Here is a 16715-nt window from a genome sequence, read left to right as displayed (position 1 = left end):
TAGAAGACGGGTGTGTAGTTTATCAGTACAACTGGACTAGGCTAATATAAGGGTTCAATCCATTGTGCCAGGTTTTTCTAGTAGGGTAAACTCAGGAGCCAATGAACTGGAGCCAAGTGGGAGAGTCTGCCTCCCAGGGATAAAGGCTCTCCTTTCGCCAGTCGATCTGGCCCTGTTCTTTTCGTTGATTGGTCGGAAATCCCAATCCGTCGAGGAAGCGAAGCGTTGCGGCCAATTGACGTGGCGTTACTAGGCGTGTTGCGCCCCTTAGGCGGGAGCCAGGCCACAAACGAATTTCCTGATTGGCTCCGGTCCGCGGGTTGCTGGGGAGAGGCACGGAGAGGCGGGCGGGAGTCTCCAGGGCAGACGCTGATTGGCTGGGGTGAGAGCACCTCTCCTTCCGATGATTCGGCTCTTCTCCGCTCAGTCTTAGCGAAGCGTCTGCAGCCGTCGTTTGAGTCGTCGCCGCCGCTACCCCCCTCGCGGATCAGGCGCTAGCGTCGCCCGTCCGCTCGTCCACCGCCCTAGTGCCGCTGGGAGGAAACGAGAGGGAGGCCTGCGGGTTTGTCGCCGCCACTCGCCCCCCCTCCGGGAGAGCCGAGTCCCGGCCCAGTCGGTCGCCTGCCACCCCTCAGAGCCGTTACCCGCGGTCCGCCACAGCCGCCGGCTGGGAGAAGCGCGCGCCATGGCCTCCGGAGCTGAGTGAGTGTGTGCGCGCGCCCGTCCGCCCCTTGTGGGTGCGCGCACCGGGAGACCCACCGCGCTGGGTAGGCCCAGCCGGGCCTGGCTGTGGGCGCGTCTTGGAGGTGGAGACAGGGAACGAGGGAGAGGGAAGAAGAGGAAGGGGGCGAATGAGGAGCCGCGGACCCCACCGGGCCCAGCTGCGCACCCGCGCGCCCCCTAGGCGGGGCTTGCGTTGGGCCTGGGTCGGGGCCTGGGCCAGATCGTGCTGTGTCATGCAGGCCCGGGCCGGCCTGATTGGCTCCTTTGGAAGGGCCGTCCCGACCTGGTGAGGTCTGCGGGCTCACACTGACGGCGCAGAGCCCCGGGGCCTTGCGGCGCCCACCTGCGATCTGATCTGCCACCCTCTTTGGGCCTTTGGTCCCAGGAGAGCGCAGGCCCCGCGGCGGGCCCAACGCCCTAACTGGGCCCGGTGGGCGTGGACTTTGAGCCACGTGAAGGCCTTAGCCCGGAGACCGAGGCGGAGGCTGGAGCTGGGAAAGGCCTGGGAGCTCAGGGAAGCTCACGAAAGCCCTTTTAGAGCTGGGTCGGCGTGGCCAGTAGTTGAAGACCTGAGTGGTGAGAGGCTGTTGAGGAGAGGGCGGGCCCAGCCGTTCGGTTCTGGCCGCCTTCATATTAATAATACTTGAGGCCTGTTATTCATACGAGAAGGCTTTCGTCAGTTTTCCTTGATGTGAAATGGGATTCTTTAGGTTCTTGATAAAATTCAAATCTCAGGTCGTTTTTTGTCGGCCTTTCTAAATTTCAGCCTTTGTGGTATGAAGGTTAGAGTTCCCTTAAACTCACACATTCCTTTCCCTAAGCAGCTATGTTGAGATATCCTGGGCCCTCTGCTCAAGAAAGCATCAGATAAAACCTGACCACCTCTGCCCATTTTAGAATCAAGGGCTTTAGATACTAGGAGTATAGGGGGAGACACTGCCATCCTGTGGAAACCCTTTTATGCAAATCACTTTACTGATTTGAGAGTTTAGGTGGTTTTTTTTTTTTTTTGAGACGTGTTCCTTTTTTTCAAGTTTCTGAATTGAGATGAAGTATTACTCAGGTGCCTATTTAAAAGAACTACTTAATAATTAAAGTAGTCTCTTAGTTTTTTAGTTTCCAAGACTGAAAGTAAAAGTCCAGAATTCTTGGAACCTGGCATCATAAGACAGTTTCTGATCTCTATGTCATCTTGATGACTCTTACCTGAACTCTGTCCAAGTCTCCTGTGGCCCGTTGGGGTTCTGAAAAGGGCCTGAATCATGCCAAAGACCAGGAGGATGTCCCCCAAAACAGTTCTTCAGGACTGTCGGCCCGGGATCAAACTGAATTCCATCATGTAGAGGTTACTTCCTTTGATCTCAGTAGATAGATGTGGAATTAAAGGTCTTTTCAGAGCATCCCACTCTTCTCTAGTGCCAGGGTCAGGAATGTAGGCGGAATGGAGATTTTCCTAGAATGCAGCTTTGGGGTTAAAATACAAAGTGATGGCTAGAGGCACCTGATATTTTATTTTTGTCTAGCCCTAGTCCTATACATCAGACAGGAAGATGGGCAGCCCTTGAAGGATATTTTGATGCATGGGAGAGAGGGAGAATTGATGGATTTAAATTGCCCTCTCATATTGACCATGGTTGCTTTCCAGGATGTTTATAAGCATTGGAAGAGTATGCCTCTGCAGCATTGTGATCACCACCTTTGGGTTAAAAAGTTAGTCTCTCAGTTGTGTCCGACTGTTTGTGACCCCATGGACTGTAGCCCACCAGGCTCCTCTGTCTGTAGAATTCTCCAGGCAAGAATACTGGAGTGGGTTGCCATTTCCTTCTCCAGGGGAATTTTGGGTTGGGGGAGGCAAGTTTAAGCTAAGGAAACTCCACTCTTGGAAATTAAAGGGAATGAATAAAGATCCAGGCTATGTGAGAGGGTCAGCAGAAAACTTACAACATTTTTAGATGAGTGGGATATGTGTAATATTACTTTTGAATGTATCAGGACCAAAAGATGTAAAAAAAAATCCTGTTAACTTCCTAGCTGTTATTCTAGAATACAGACATCTTTTTTTCTTGCAAATTGTGAAGATATTTCCAGTAGGAATACTATTTTGTCTTTTGTTGGCTGATAATTCCCAGATCCTAGAACGGTGCCTGGTGTATTTATGGAATTCTCCAGGCAAGAATACTGGAGTGGGTAGCCAGTCCCTTCTCCAGGGGATCTTCCTAACCCAGGGATCAAACCCAGGTCTCCCACATTGCAGGTAGGTTCTTTACCATCTGAGCCACCAGGGAAAAACATAATATATGCGTGCATGCTAAATTGTTTCAATCATGTCCAACTCTGTGCAACGCTATGGACCATAGCCTGCCAAACTCCTCCGTCCATGGAATTCTGCAGACAAGAATACTGAAGAGTATGTGGCCATGTCCTCCAGGGGATCTTCCTGACCCAGAGATCAAACCCGAGTCTCCTGCATCGGCAGACAGATTCTGACCCCTAGTGCCAGGAAGCTCACACACACACAGACACACCCCTTGTTAATTTGTTGAGTAAAGAAATAATCCATGGGAAATGTTTCTTTTTATTTATTCCCTGGTGTTTTCCATTGTCTGGCCTCCTTATTTGGGTTAATGCCCATGTTTTCCTGAGCCTTACTAAGAGAAGATAAGACCTTCTCTTTAAAGGGAGAGCCTGCAGAGAAATTGGTGTTGGGAAGTGGTTTAGGTAGTTTATTTAGATAGTTTATTTAGGTAGTTTAAACTGAGTTCAGACTCAGGCAACCTTGATTTAGACAAGAGGGATTTGGATTTATCCCATGTCTCAGCATTTCTTGGTTTTAACTTTTTGAACCAACTCCATGGAGTTGTGTGTCTTTGCAGAGATAACCCTGAAACTCCATTTGAGCTTGAGCTTCTCTCTGGTGAAGATTCCAGATCCGATAGTGTTTTGTGTTTGCTTTTTTCAAATATGATGGTCTTTATGCTTTGCATTCCTGTGGTGTACAGAATGCGCTGGCGTTCAGCAGGTTTAGCCAGTAGGAAGGGTAATTCTAATGATTCTTCTTCATAGTTTCCAGGCTTACTTTGTGGGGCTTGGGGCCTCTCCAAGCCCCATGGGAGGTTGTCTTACTTACTGTAAGAAGGTCAGCAAAGAGCGAGCTTGTGTTGTGTTCTGCAATGCTAATCATACTAAATGTCAGATACCATACGCCAGACATTCATATCTTACTTAAGACAGTCCATTTTAGCGTTCATCATCTCACTATCTTAAGATAGTAATCCTCTGTGATGAGTGCTACTGTAGTCCCCATTTTATATCTGCCTCCAGAGAGGTCAAATCACTTGCCCAAGATCACAGCTAAGTGGCAGGGTTGGAATTCAGACCCAACAGGTCTGACTGCAAAGCCCCTTCTCTTAATCACTATTCTGTACTGTCTAAGACTATTTCCATTTCTCTAATTACTGCTCAGACTCCACTTTTATTTTGTTTTCTTAGTTTCCTGACCCTAGGCAAGATCACCTGGGGCCTTACAGCTGGGATACCAGTACTCGGAATACCAAGAGTTGCTGAAATAGGAATTGTAATATGTACTTGATAAGCATTCTTGATCTTGGCTTACTTTCTCTTTATTTGAGCTCTGTGTGGGGACAACTTCATCAATGCACTATTTCTTTCCTAAGTATGAGTTTTAGAGACTGGTGGGGATGTTGCTGGAATTTGTTTTGGAACTGACTTCTTTTTCTCTTTCTAGTTCAAAAGGCGATGATTTATCAACAGCCATTCTTAAACAGAAAAACCGTCCCAATCGGTTAATTGTTGATGAAGCCATCAATGAGGACAACAGTGTGGTATCCTTGTCCCAGGTAAGTTGGGTCCACAGTCCAATCTTTGCTTATTGCACTTAACCTGAGGGCTTTTCCCAGGTTTCTTTTCTCATTTTTCTTGCAGTGACCACAGATAGAATGGGGTTTACTGGGAATCCCAACCTCCAGGGCTGCTGCTTATCCCCTGGCCCAGTGACCCAAAGGCCTTAACCTTCTTTCCTCAGCCCAAGATGGATGAACTGCAGTTGTTCCGAGGTGACACAGTGTTGCTGAAAGGAAAGAAGAGGCGGGAAGCTGTGTGCATTGTGCTTTCTGATGACACATGTTCTGATGAGAAGATTCGAATGAATAGAGTTGTTCGGAATAACCTTCGTGTACACCTGGGGGATGTTATCAGGTGTGTGTGGAGTTCTTGGCCCCTCAGGGATGGGAGGCCAGAGACTGCCTGCTTTACAGGCAGTACCCCCATAAAGGCCTTGGCAACTGCAGATATTGGGAGCTTGCAGGCCATGGGAAGACTTAGGTTTCTAAGGTTGTTTTTAGGTTTTGGGTCTGCCTCTGGGACTTCAAAATCTGCTTCTTCATGACCCTTGGGACAGGTTGGCATTTCTTGACTTTCTTGGTACCTTTATTTTTTTCTACCAGGGGTCACACCATAGACCTTGGTTTAGGATGCCATTTGAGGGCTATATCTGCCAAATAAGCTTATAGCCTTGCATTGATGGCTTTTGTCGGGGCTAGAATGAGTTGGGAGTATGGGCAGGGAAGGTGGACTCCTAGCAGGTTTGTATAAAGATCCAAGCTAATCGAGGTGAGAGGCATAGTTTGAGCCAGGCCTTGGATAGTTCCAGTCTGAGTGATTAGACTTTAGGCAAGAGGTTTCTCCATCTTGAAGTCATCACTGGCCACTGCTACCCAACCATCTTGTCACCCGGCCAGGAACATCTCAGGCTTCTGATACTTTTGGGGGGATTCTAGGTTTTATGGAGCCTTCTTCCTGGAAGTGCTTAGTCACTTTATCAAGGTGCTCTGACCACCTGACCGAGATGATTTTTTCAGTTGTATTTCTCTGACCCTGACACTTGTCAGACTAAGGTCCCTTTTTGTAATGTTGGGTTACCAGTAGTAACCAGAATGGGTCATCCTTGGATATGTCTCACTGAAGACTTTCCCTCCTGTGTCTTCGTGGGGATTCCAGATGTGTGGGTCTTTCTTTTGCCTCATTGATTGTGAGTGGGCAGTCCCAGCAGCTTCTTCTAGAGGCTCCCCCCTCTGTCACTCTACCCTGCGTATGACCTGTTCTGCTTGGCTGTTGCTTTGCCCTCACTCCCACCCTACCCCCTTGCCTCTCTTCACCTAAAGCCATCCCTGCCTTTTCTCTTTCGCTCGCCATCAGCTCTCTGTGCCAGGCCCTTTTGGATACCCAGAGCTTGGGGCTGCAGTGTGGTTGGTAATGTGGAGTCTGCTTGTCATTCTCAGCATCCAGCCATGCCCTGATGTGAAGTACGGCAAACGCATCCATGTACTACCCATCGATGACACAGTGGAAGGCATCACTGGCAATCTCTTTGAGGTTTACCTTAAGCCATACTTCCTGGAAGCTTATCGACCCATCCGGAAAGGTGAGAAATAATTCTAAGGACTGAACTCAAGGGCTATTGTTGTAGGGATACCCAAAAGTAAACCTTGGTCCATCTTTGTCTATTCTCATACATGTATGCATACATACACATTCTGCACATGTGTACTCTCCTTCCCTGCTTCCTTGCACTTCCCCTTTTTCCCATTCCCACCGCTTGTTCCAGTACAGTAAGCTATTTTCTCTTGTATCTCTGAAGGAAGAGGTGGGCAATTGGGGGTGTATCACAGTCCACAGTGTATTTAATACTTAGCGCAGTTCTGCCGGTGGTGGTGGTTGTGCAAGCTTGGGTTATCTATACATCAGAAGTCAAAAATCTTATGGGCTTCTTCCTGGCACATCAGGTTTTATTCAGTGTCTTTTGAGGGGCAGAGAGACTTTTCACAATTTAGTTTTCTCTTTTTGCCTGATGCTTAATAAGATGTGGATGGGAAGGAGAAAGGACAGTATCTAGTGAACTTGGCATTCTAGATCCCAGGTTCTGATGGGGAATTCTTAGCTTGGTCTGGTGATAGATACCTCTGACTGCTCTTGTGCTGATTGCTCTCACAGGAGACATTTTCCTTGTCCGGGGTGGGATGCGTGCTGTAGAGTTCAAAGTAGTGGAGACAGATCCCAGTCCTTATTGCATTGTTGCGCCAGACACAGTGATCCACTGTGAAGGGGAGCCTATCAAACGAGAGGTGAGTTCTTTTCCTGATCCCGGTATCCCACTTAGTGAGTGCTCAGCAGGGCAGTAGTGTGGTAGTTCCAAAGAATCCTCAGGCTTGATGGTTAAGCTACTTCCCAGAGGTGGAAAGCATGGCTATTCATTTCTGGACCTAGGTATTTTTTAGAAGTATCTGATATCAATAATGTTTAAAATCTAGATTGAGCCTAATGAGTCTAGTGGTTGAAATGATTTTTGAAGAAGTGATGCTGATGATGACATCTAGACCCCTGCCTGTTTCCCACACTTTCTAGCTTCAGGTCTTAGGGGAACCCACTGCAATAAGACTAAGGACAATGTAATGAGGAAAGGCTATGCTACAAATCTTTGCCATGGAATAAATAAACAAATAAAAAGTAAAAGCAAAGATTGGAAATTCCCTGGCAGTCCAGTTGTTAGGACTCTGCACTCTTACTGCTTAGGGTGCAGGTTTGATCCCTTTTGGGGAACTAAGATCCTACAAGCTGCGCAGCATGGCCATATAAATAAAGAAATTCTTGCCCTGGGGTTTTTTGAATTGTTCTTTGAGGCATGATCCCCTTAGAGGAGAATCTTCTCATACAGCAGATTCTCTACACCATCTTTAGAGAAACTCACTTTTTGCTAATCGTAGCATTCTTACCTTTTCTTTTTCTCTTGCATTTTCAGGATGAGGAAGAGTCCTTGAATGAAGTGGGCTATGATGACATTGGTGGCTGCAGGAAACAGTTAGCTCAGATAAAGGAGATGGTGGAGTTGCCCTTGAGACATCCTGCCCTCTTTAAGGCCATTGGTGTGAAGGTGAGTATTCTGGGCTCTGTTAGCCCAGAATACTTGTGGTGGTGATTAACAACAACTCACTGTCTATCTGTGTTTTCATATCTGTTTTCAGATATGTTTTCATATCTGTGTTTCATCATTGCCTTGGATTCGAGAGGAAGTACTATATTCAGGTTTATAAAACACTCTAAATTTATTAAAGCTACTAATGGTATAGAACAGAATAGGCCATTTAAGTTCTGTGTTGAATTTTTTTTTCTTAATTACAACCTTCAAAATGTAAAGACCATTCTTATCTGATGGGCCCTAAATAGTCTGTTTTAAATATTTATTACTTAAAGTCTCACCATAGTTTGCCAGCTTGTCTAGAATGTGCGTGTAAAGTCCCTCAGTCATGTCCAACTCTTTGCGACCCTGTGGACTGTAGCCTGCCAGGCTCCTCTGTCCATGGGATTCTCTAGGCAAGAATACTGGAGTGGGTTGCCATTTCCTTCTCCAGGGGATCTTCCCAACCCAGGGATCGAACCCTGGTCTCCTGCATTGCAGGCAGACACTTTATCCTCTGAGCAACCAGGGAAGCCAAGTGTTGCCCAATAGCAGTAAAGGAAATTTGCAGTGTTAAGGATCCTGAGTCCAGAATATTTGAGAACTGCTGGTCTAAAATGTAACATCCCAGTTGTTCCTGTATCATAGGACACCCTGAAGATGAAGATTCTATCTATCCCTTTCCCTAGTATACATTGTGTAAATAAATTTATCTTTTCTGGGGGTACTTTTCCATATCCTTCCAGTGGATGAAGCCAGAGAAAAGACAACTTCAAAGAGGAAAACTTGTGGCTATTGGTAGGGGAAGGCATTCCACTTGATAATAAATCCTGGAGAGTTGTGATTATAGCAGTGAGTGAGCCTCTGGCCAACACTCTTAAATGGCTGAACTAGTCCTTGGCTCTTACCTGTCTAAAGTCATGCCCTTGGCCTAATGCCCTCTTACTTTTCCTAGATCCAGGATCTTCAGACTCACTCACACTAAAAGTTTCTTAGTGTGGTTTCTGTGCTCTCTATCTCCTATTTTTTCATAAGTATTGTCAGCTTTCTGGCATTATTATCTCTGCTGCAAAGAGGAGTGAGTATGGTCTGAAGTAAAGTGTCTTCCTAGCAACTGCTATTTGAGGGCTCATTCCGAGTTGAGCTCTAATTCTCATCCTGTTTAAATAGAGTCCTTCTTAGGCCATTTTAGGGTACCTGGGGTTTGGAGAAGATGAGAGTCTGAACCTAATCAACCCTCTGTACTGGTCCTCAGCCTCCTCGGGGAATCCTGCTCTATGGACCTCCTGGGACTGGGAAGACCTTGATTGCTCGAGCTGTGGCAAATGAGACTGGCGCCTTCTTCTTTTTGATCAATGGTAGGAGACTTGGTTCACTTTGTGTTTGGTTGGACTCCACTCTGAGCTAAGCATGACCCAGTCTCATGAACAGGAGAAATCATGGACATGCTTATTTGTATACATAGCCTCATGTATACTTCAGTGTTTGTATTTTAAAGTCCATTGCAGACAGATAAACAGCAACGGGAGGGTATGCTATTCTGGTGTCCCTTGATTTATCCCACCTTGAGAAAGAGCGTTAACAGGCTGAAGACATTAAAGAGGAGTGCTTACTTATTTGAGAGGGTTTGGGGGAAGACTGGCTGAGATCAACTATCTCTTTGAGAATGATATTTCACTGGTAGGGGTCCAACCGGTGCTCCTTCTGCTCTGGCCAGAGGTCCCACAGCATCTGCTGTCACCATCTTCATACCTTTCAGTTCAACTGAGATAAGTGTATTGAGCCCCTTGACTTCTTTTTATCCTGGCTTGGTGGCTACTCTGGGATAATTGTTGGTAGGGGCTGTGAGAAAGTAGGCAGATGTTACCACATTCTCACCCAGGACCTGTCTCTGAGCTAGACAGACAAGATATCTGAATACTTTTTGAGATTGAGGAAGGATGTATTTTAGTCACTGCATGCATTCTGTTTGCTTTCAGGTCCTGAGATCATGAGCAAGTTGGCCGGTGAGTCTGAGAGCAACCTTCGTAAAGCCTTTGAAGAGGCTGAGAAGAATGCTCCTGCTATCATTTTCATTGATGAGTTGGATGCCATTGCTCCCAAAAGAGAGAAAGTAGGAACTTAACCAAGGGGATAGTAGGGTTTTAGAAGGTCCTGACTTCACTTCTGACCAGACATTTTGTCCTGACAGACCCATGGGGAGGTGGAGCGGCGTATTGTATCACAGTTGTTGACCCTCATGGATGGCCTAAAGCAGAGAGCACATGTCATTGTTATGGCAGCAACCAACAGACCCAACAGCATTGACCCAGCCCTACGGCGATTTGGTAAGGACCCCAAATAACTCTTTTTGCTGTCTTTGTTCATGTGGAGATTATGTCTCCAGTGGGCTTAATCCTGTTGATCCCATATCTGTCCTTCATCTAAGTTGCCTAATGCTCAGGATTTCGTTTTTTTGTTTTGTTTTTTTTTGAGGATTTCATGAAGTCCTTTGCAGTTAGGTAAAGAGTAAGGTCCTTTCTTTCCCTTATTCCTTGTCATGTCCAGGGTAACCACCCATCCTGGTTTGCCTGAGACTGAGGGATTTCCCAAGATATGGGGCTTTCAGTGCTAACACCAGACATTTCCTGGTCACAGTGTAATGGTTGGACGCCTTAGGCCTGGGCCCTTCTTCCCTATGCACCAGAAATGATCCCTGTCTATGCATCATAACACAGGTCGCTTTGATAGAGAGGTGGATATTGGAATCCCTGACGCTACAGGACGCTTGGAAATTCTTCAGATCCACACCAAGAACATGAAGCTGGCAGATGATGTGGACCTTGAACAGGTGGCATGTTGATGAGGGCTGGCCAAAAGTTCAGATGTCTTGTTTCCATACAGTTGAAGGGGACTGACTAGGGACAGAAGCTTCAGATGTGAGGCGATTGATTTTAATTCCTGGGCAGGGAAAGGGTGATGTGAGATTAAATCCAGGAAACTAGGGTTGGCATTTTTCTTGGTTTACAGTGAATTAGGGTGAACCAGAAGATTGGGGGCTGCTTTATTTCTAGGCCCCAAGCGCAGGCTTGAATACTTAAAAGTCCAGCTAATGAAAGGGCTGCTGGTATGTTTTTAGGGGAATGGAGGACCCAGAGATAGGAGTCAGAGGAAGAGGGCAGGGTTCTGTTATCTAAGGCAGAATAGAGACATCTAAGCTAGGTCTCATTCTCAGAGACAGGAGAGTAAGTGGATCTTCTCTCTGCAGGTAGCCAATGAGACTCATGGGCATGTGGGAGCTGACTTAGCAGCCCTGTGCTCTGAGGCTGCTCTGCAAGCCATCCGTAAGAAGATGGACCTCATTGACCTAGAAGACGAGACGATTGATGCTGAGGTCATGAACTCCCTGGCAGTTACTATGGATGACTTCCGAGTAAGGGCCGCTCTCCCTTTCAGGTACACGCACATGCACTTTGATCTCTTTCCTGGCAATTCTCATCCCCAATTTTTCTTCCCTTTTTAGTGGGCCCTGAGCCAGAGCAACCCATCAGCACTGCGGGAAACTGTGGTAGAGGTGCCACAGGTGACCTGGGAGGACATTGGGGGCTTGGAGGATGTCAAACGTGAGCTTCAGGAGCTGGTCCAGGTAGGATGCTTGGTCCAGGGTGGGTCACTGCCTCAGCATGTTGTCATTGAGCTGGTGGTATTGGGGTGTTGGCACATTGATTGCAGAAATTATGAGCATGATTCAGGAGCCTGCTGTTCTGAGATTGGAAGCACCAAGAAGCCTGTCGCCTTACACCATGACATGGTGTGGGAGGATGCTTCTGTTAGGTTGGGTTTCTCTCAGACTGGGGGAGATATCCCTGAATCCTCTTTCTTTTTCCTCCTAGTATCCTGTGGAGCACCCAGACAAATTCCTCAAGTTTGGCATGACACCCTCCAAGGGAGTACTGTTCTATGGACCTCCTGGCTGTGGGAAAACATTGCTGGCCAAAGCCATTGCTAATGAGTGCCAGGCCAACTTCATCTCCATCAAGGGTCCTGAGCTGCTCACCATGTGGTTTGGGGAGTCTGAGGCCAACGTGAGGGAAATCTTCGACAAGGTGAGCTACAAGTGGCTGGGCTATCAATTCACTTGCTTGGGACAAGTTAGGGGTAGAGGCTGTTCTTTGGGAGATTAAGACCATCCCATTCTGGCAGCTCAGTTAGGGCAGTGAAGGTCACTTTATTTTCCATTTTTTCTCAGGTCTAAGAGACCCAGTTGTGCTAATGCTCAAGTCCATCTGTCCCTCTCACAGGCACGCCAAGCTGCCCCCTGTGTACTGTTCTTTGATGAGCTGGATTCAATTGCCAAGGCCCGTGGTGGCAACATTGGAGATGGTGGTGGGGCTGCCGACCGAGTCATCAACCAGATCCTGACAGAAATGGACGGCATGTCCACAAAGAAAAATGTATTTATCATTGGTGCTACCAACCGACCTGACATCATTGATCCTGCCATCCTGCGACCTGGCCGCCTTGATCAGCTCATCTATATCCCGCTTCCCGATGAGAAGTCCCGTGTTGCCATTCTCAAGGCCAACCTGCGCAAGTCCCCAGTTGCCAAGGCAGGTGCAAGGTCTTGGGTCGCAGGGTCATAAATCTGCAGGCTGTGTGGCATGCTCCTTGGTTCCTGGACAAGGTTCTATTGGGGATTCCTGGGGTTATAGTTGAAAAGGAAGGATGGAAAATTTGAGGGTATTAAGATGATCTAGAATAAGGAATAAAACTGGTGGCAGAGATGGAACAAAGTGGAATTGGAAGTGCTTTGGTGCCTCAAAGATCAGTGTATCTCAGGGGAAAAGAGGCTAAAAGCTAAGGTAGCTCTGTTGCTTCTTTTAGGATGTGGATTTAGAGTTCCTGGCTAAAATGACTAATGGCTTCTCTGGAGCTGACTTGACCGAGATTTGCCAACGTGCTTGCAAGTTGGCCATTCGTGAATCGATCGAGAGTGAAATTAGGCGAGAACGGGAGCGGCAAACCAACCCGTCAGCAATGGTGAGTCTGCATCCTTAACCCAGATGTGCCCGTCGTAGGGAGCCAGGGGACAATCTCTACAGTGCCCTAGAGTGTAAGGTTTTGGAAAGTTCATCTGTCAGATGTTTAGCATGCCATGGAAGAGAAAATGCTGAGTAGATAACCATGTCAATCAGGAATTACAAAGGCTGAGAAGAAATGAGCATAGAAACAAATAGAGCAGGGCTGAGAAGCTAGGATCTATGGACCTATTCCTGGTGTTCCATGGACCCCCTAATTCAGGGGGTTAGGCTGCCACAGGGGTGAGATGGTGCAACAATGTAAGAGTAAGAAGACTGAAAGCTGAGCCATCAGGATACCTAAATGGTGTGAAAACCAAAGGAGGCGCAAAGACAAGATCTGGTAGAGAAAAGTGTCACGGTTAACAGGGAGAGTCAATGCAAATCCCAAAAGTGTAAGAATCACAAAAGTGTAAGTGTAATTCAAATGCAGAATTTGATATGTATGTGTTATAAGCTCAATAAAGAGAGGGACTGTTGTTATCTCACTTGTTTCCTACTGTATCAGGGCACTGTTGGAAACTGACTTAATGAGCAGTTAAGTAATTGGCTTTCTTTACCATTAGTGATGTTTCTCTCCCTCTTATAAAAGCTTATAAACTACAGTGATCCAAAGTCACAGCAGTTGAGTGGCTTCTTAGTAGAAGAGATAGGGTGTAAGCCTGGGCTATAAAGAGAATAGAGGTTGGGTAAAGGAAGTAAGTCACCCAAGTAGATTGGTTGAGGAATAGAACTGCAGGAATTGGGAGAACCCGGATACATTAAAGAGGTTGTGTGTTACTGGAAGTGAGGCCTGTGGGTAAGGTATAATTCAGTTGTGATAAGCACTGAGAGCCATTGACATTTTCTTTTTGAAAATAAAGGCTTATGGGGTATAATTTACATATTGTAAAATTCACTATTTTTAGTATACTATTTCCATGCTTTTTAACAAATATGTTTTAAGTTCTGTAACTGCTACCACAGTTGAGATGGACACATTTCTGTCATCCCAAAAAGTTCCCTCATGCCACTTTTTCCCCTTTCTTTGGCTGCAGCATGCGGAATTTTAGTTTCCCGATCAGAGATCAAACCCATGCCCCCTGCACTGGATGCCCAGAGTGTCAACTCCTGGACTGCCAGGGAAATCCCTCTCATGTCACTTTAATCAGCTTTTTATTCCCACCATAAGCTCTTGGTAGTGAAATCTGTCCCTACAGTTTTACCATTTCCAGAATACATTGGCAGGTTTTTAAGCAAGGCAGTGACTCAGTTTTAGGAAAATTGGCCTGGCAGCATATTCAAGTTGGATAGCAGAGGCCCAATCTGCTGCTGCAATAATGGGGTCAGGAAGGCTAGGGAAGGAATCCAGGCAGAGCCTTAACCAGCCCTGATGGTCTGTGTTTACCCATCCTACAGGAAGTAGAAGAGGATGATCCAGTGCCTGAGATCCGTCGAGATCACTTTGAGGAAGCTATGCGCTTTGCCCGCCGTTCTGTCAGTGATAATGACATCCGGAAGTATGAAATGTTCGCTCAGACCCTTCAGCAGAGTCGAGGCTTTGGCAGCTTCAGGTAACTAGATTTCAGTGGGCTGTGTTTAAGTCATCTTGGGGAACTATACAACCAAGATAGTGGGAGCCCTAAGGATGCTAGAAGGGGTAATTGTGAAAATCCTACACAAGCCCTATCCTAACCCTCTTTTTTGCCTCTGCTCTTAATACAGATTCCCTTCAGGAAACCAGGGTGGAGCTGGCCCCAGTCAGGGCAGTGGCGGTGGCACAGGTGGCAGTGTGTACACAGAAGATAATGATGATGACCTGTATGGCTAAGTGGTGGTGGCCAGCAAGCAGTGAGCTGGCCTGGCTGGACCTTGTTCCCTGAGGGTGGGGGGCGCTCGCCCAGGAGGGACCAGGCGTGCGCCCACAGCCTGCTCCATTCCTCAGTCTGAACAGTTCAGCTACAGTCAGACTCTGGACAGGGGGTTACTGTTGCAAAAAAAAAAATTTAATACAAAAGCGATAAAATAAAAGCGATTTTCATTTGGGAGGTGGAGAGTGAATTACCAACAAGGAATTGGGCCTGGGGCCTATACCATTTCTGCTGTAGTTTAGAGCAGTGCAGGAGGAACCTCTGTGGGTGTGAACAAAGGCATTATCACCAGTCCCCACAGCAAAGCATCTGCACTTCACTCAATGCTGCCCAAGCCCTCCCTTTCCCCTACCCAACCTGGGCAGGAGGGTGAAGGGCTACAGTTGCTGGGTGTTTATATAGAGAGTAGGTTGATTTTTATTTTACATGCTTTTGAGTTAATGTTGGAAAACTAATCACAAGCAGTTTCTAAACCAAAAATGACATATTGTAAAAGGACAATAAACGTTGGGTCAAAATGGAGCCTGAGTCCTGGCCCCTGTGCCTGCTTCTTTCCTGGGAAGGGCCTTGGGCTGCTCCTCACTGCCAAGGCACTCTTCCAAATGTGAAATACTAGAAGTGAGGTTGTACCCTCTTCCCTTCCTGATTAACATTGATGTACTGCTGCCTTGCCCAGTGTCTGTGGTTTCACTGGATAGGACTGCAGTGGAGGGCAGGGCGCAGCCTGATGGAACTTCAGAAGTGGTGAATGTGGCATCCTCTACCTATATTTGATGGGGATGGTGAGACTAGGCCTGTAGAGTCCCCTTTTCCTGACCAAGGCTGGGTTGGGGTATAGTCTCTGGAGATGGATGTTCTCTTGATGCATCTAAAAATTTTCATATATTCATGTTCTGGTTGAGGATCACTTATAATTATGTCCACCTTTATGTAATTTGTATTATAAAAACATAGCTTTTTTGCTAATATAAAATTCTAGTTTTGGATGTGTTTCTTTCTAAACTAAACATCCTCCCCTGCTCCTAGTTTTTCAGATGATTGCTTGCATAGTTTTGTCTAGGTATAGTGTGTCTTCTTTATTCAACACGTACCAACGTAATCACTTAGTATTTCTGGGATCGGTATCATGATGCCTTACTAAAGAGGAGTATGATGCAAAGAAAATAACCTGCTGAATCAAGCTAGTCATTCTAGTATTTATACCAGCCTCCAGTTTGACCTTTATAGGTAGGTAATCTGCAAGGACTCAAGATAGTTAACATAGACTGATTAAATTGGGGCATCTTGAACTTATGTGCTATGAAATAGATATTCTTTTGTGATTTGCATTGACTCTCCCTGTTAACCGTGACACTTTTCTCTACCACATCTTGTCTTCGCTCCTCCTTTGGTTTTCACACCATTTAGGTATTCTGATGGCTCAGCTTTCAGTCTTCTTACTCTTACATTGTTGCACCATCTCATCCCTTTGGCAGCCTAACCTCAGTGAGACCAAAGGCAGGGTCTTTTGGAGAAAAGACATTTGATACCTCTGCATTAAGCTGTGGGAAGAGCGCGGAAGGCAAGATCCCACAAAATACGTGAAGGGTACTAATAATACGTTACAGAAATTTATGTTAGAATGATTGCTTTGTACTCACTTATAACACAAAGTATACCTATAGGGAAGGTGGTTGGAACTCTATAGACTCTTTAGGAAAAAACAAGAGCAGACTTGTGAGAGGCCTGGTTTTGCTTCTGACACGTGTGCTCATAGCAGTGTAGCATCAAACAGGCACTTAGCTCTTCTGGGGCCTCAAGATTTCTTTATCAAGTCTGATAAAATGATTGATGGTGCTTCGTAAACTGTAGAAGGCAGTGTGAGGGATGGTTTATTGTCAACATGCACCTGCAGAATTCTGTATACTTAAGCCAATAGGTGAACTGTAAAGCAAGTCCCTCTTTTTCCCCACAAGTTTCTCAGGAAGAAATTGGAATGAGTCTTATAGCAGGTCAAGTTCTATGATTAGAAGATGGGTTTCTAATCAAGAATATGGCATCAAATTAGATCATAGAGGACCAACAGTTTACCACAGAGGCAAAAGCAAAGATGGAACTTCTCTGCGACCCCATAGA

At 46.4% G+C, this 16715-nt stretch overlaps 1 protein-coding gene across 1 annotated transcript; it reads left to right on the top strand.

Annotated features, from left to right (window-relative positions):
* The first annotated feature begins 381 nt into the window (after nt 1-381).
* On the top strand, nt 382-15122 carry LOC102412192 (valosin containing protein). The gene is made up of 17 exons (XM_006064324.4): nt 382-702; nt 4469-4580; nt 4766-4938; nt 6021-6163; nt 6733-6863; nt 7538-7669; nt 8949-9051; nt 9673-9806; nt 9885-10020; nt 10411-10523; nt 10941-11105; nt 11196-11318; nt 11566-11778; nt 11974-12282; nt 12557-12712; nt 14149-14303; nt 14455-15122. The coding sequence occupies exons 1-17, from the start codon at nt 686-688 to the stop codon at nt 14558-14560; spliced, it is 2421 nt and encodes an 806-aa protein (XP_006064386.1). The 5' UTR covers nt 382-685; the 3' UTR covers nt 14561-15122.
* The last annotated feature ends 1593 nt before the right edge of the window (nt 15123-16715 follow it).

Source organism: Bubalus bubalis, chromosome 3 (genome assembly GCF_019923935.1).
Source record: "Bubalus bubalis isolate 160015118507 breed Murrah chromosome 3, NDDB_SH_1, whole genome shotgun sequence".
In the NCBI taxonomy this organism is placed as follows: Eukaryota; Metazoa; Chordata; class Mammalia; order Artiodactyla; family Bovidae; genus Bubalus; species Bubalus bubalis.
This window is presented reverse-complemented; position numbering and strand designations above follow the sequence as displayed.

Excerpts from the sequence above, each read along its gene's own strand:
- LOC102412192 (XM_006064324.4), top strand. Across the intron at positions 10,524-10,940 it reads ATGATGTGGACCTTGAACAG|GTAGCCAATGAGACTCATGG; the intron begins GTGGCATGTTGA and ends TTCTCTCTGCAG. Across the intron at positions 14,304-14,454 it reads CGAGGCTTTGGCAGCTTCAG|ATTCCCTTCAGGAAACCAGG; the intron begins GTAACTAGATTT and ends CTCTTAATACAG.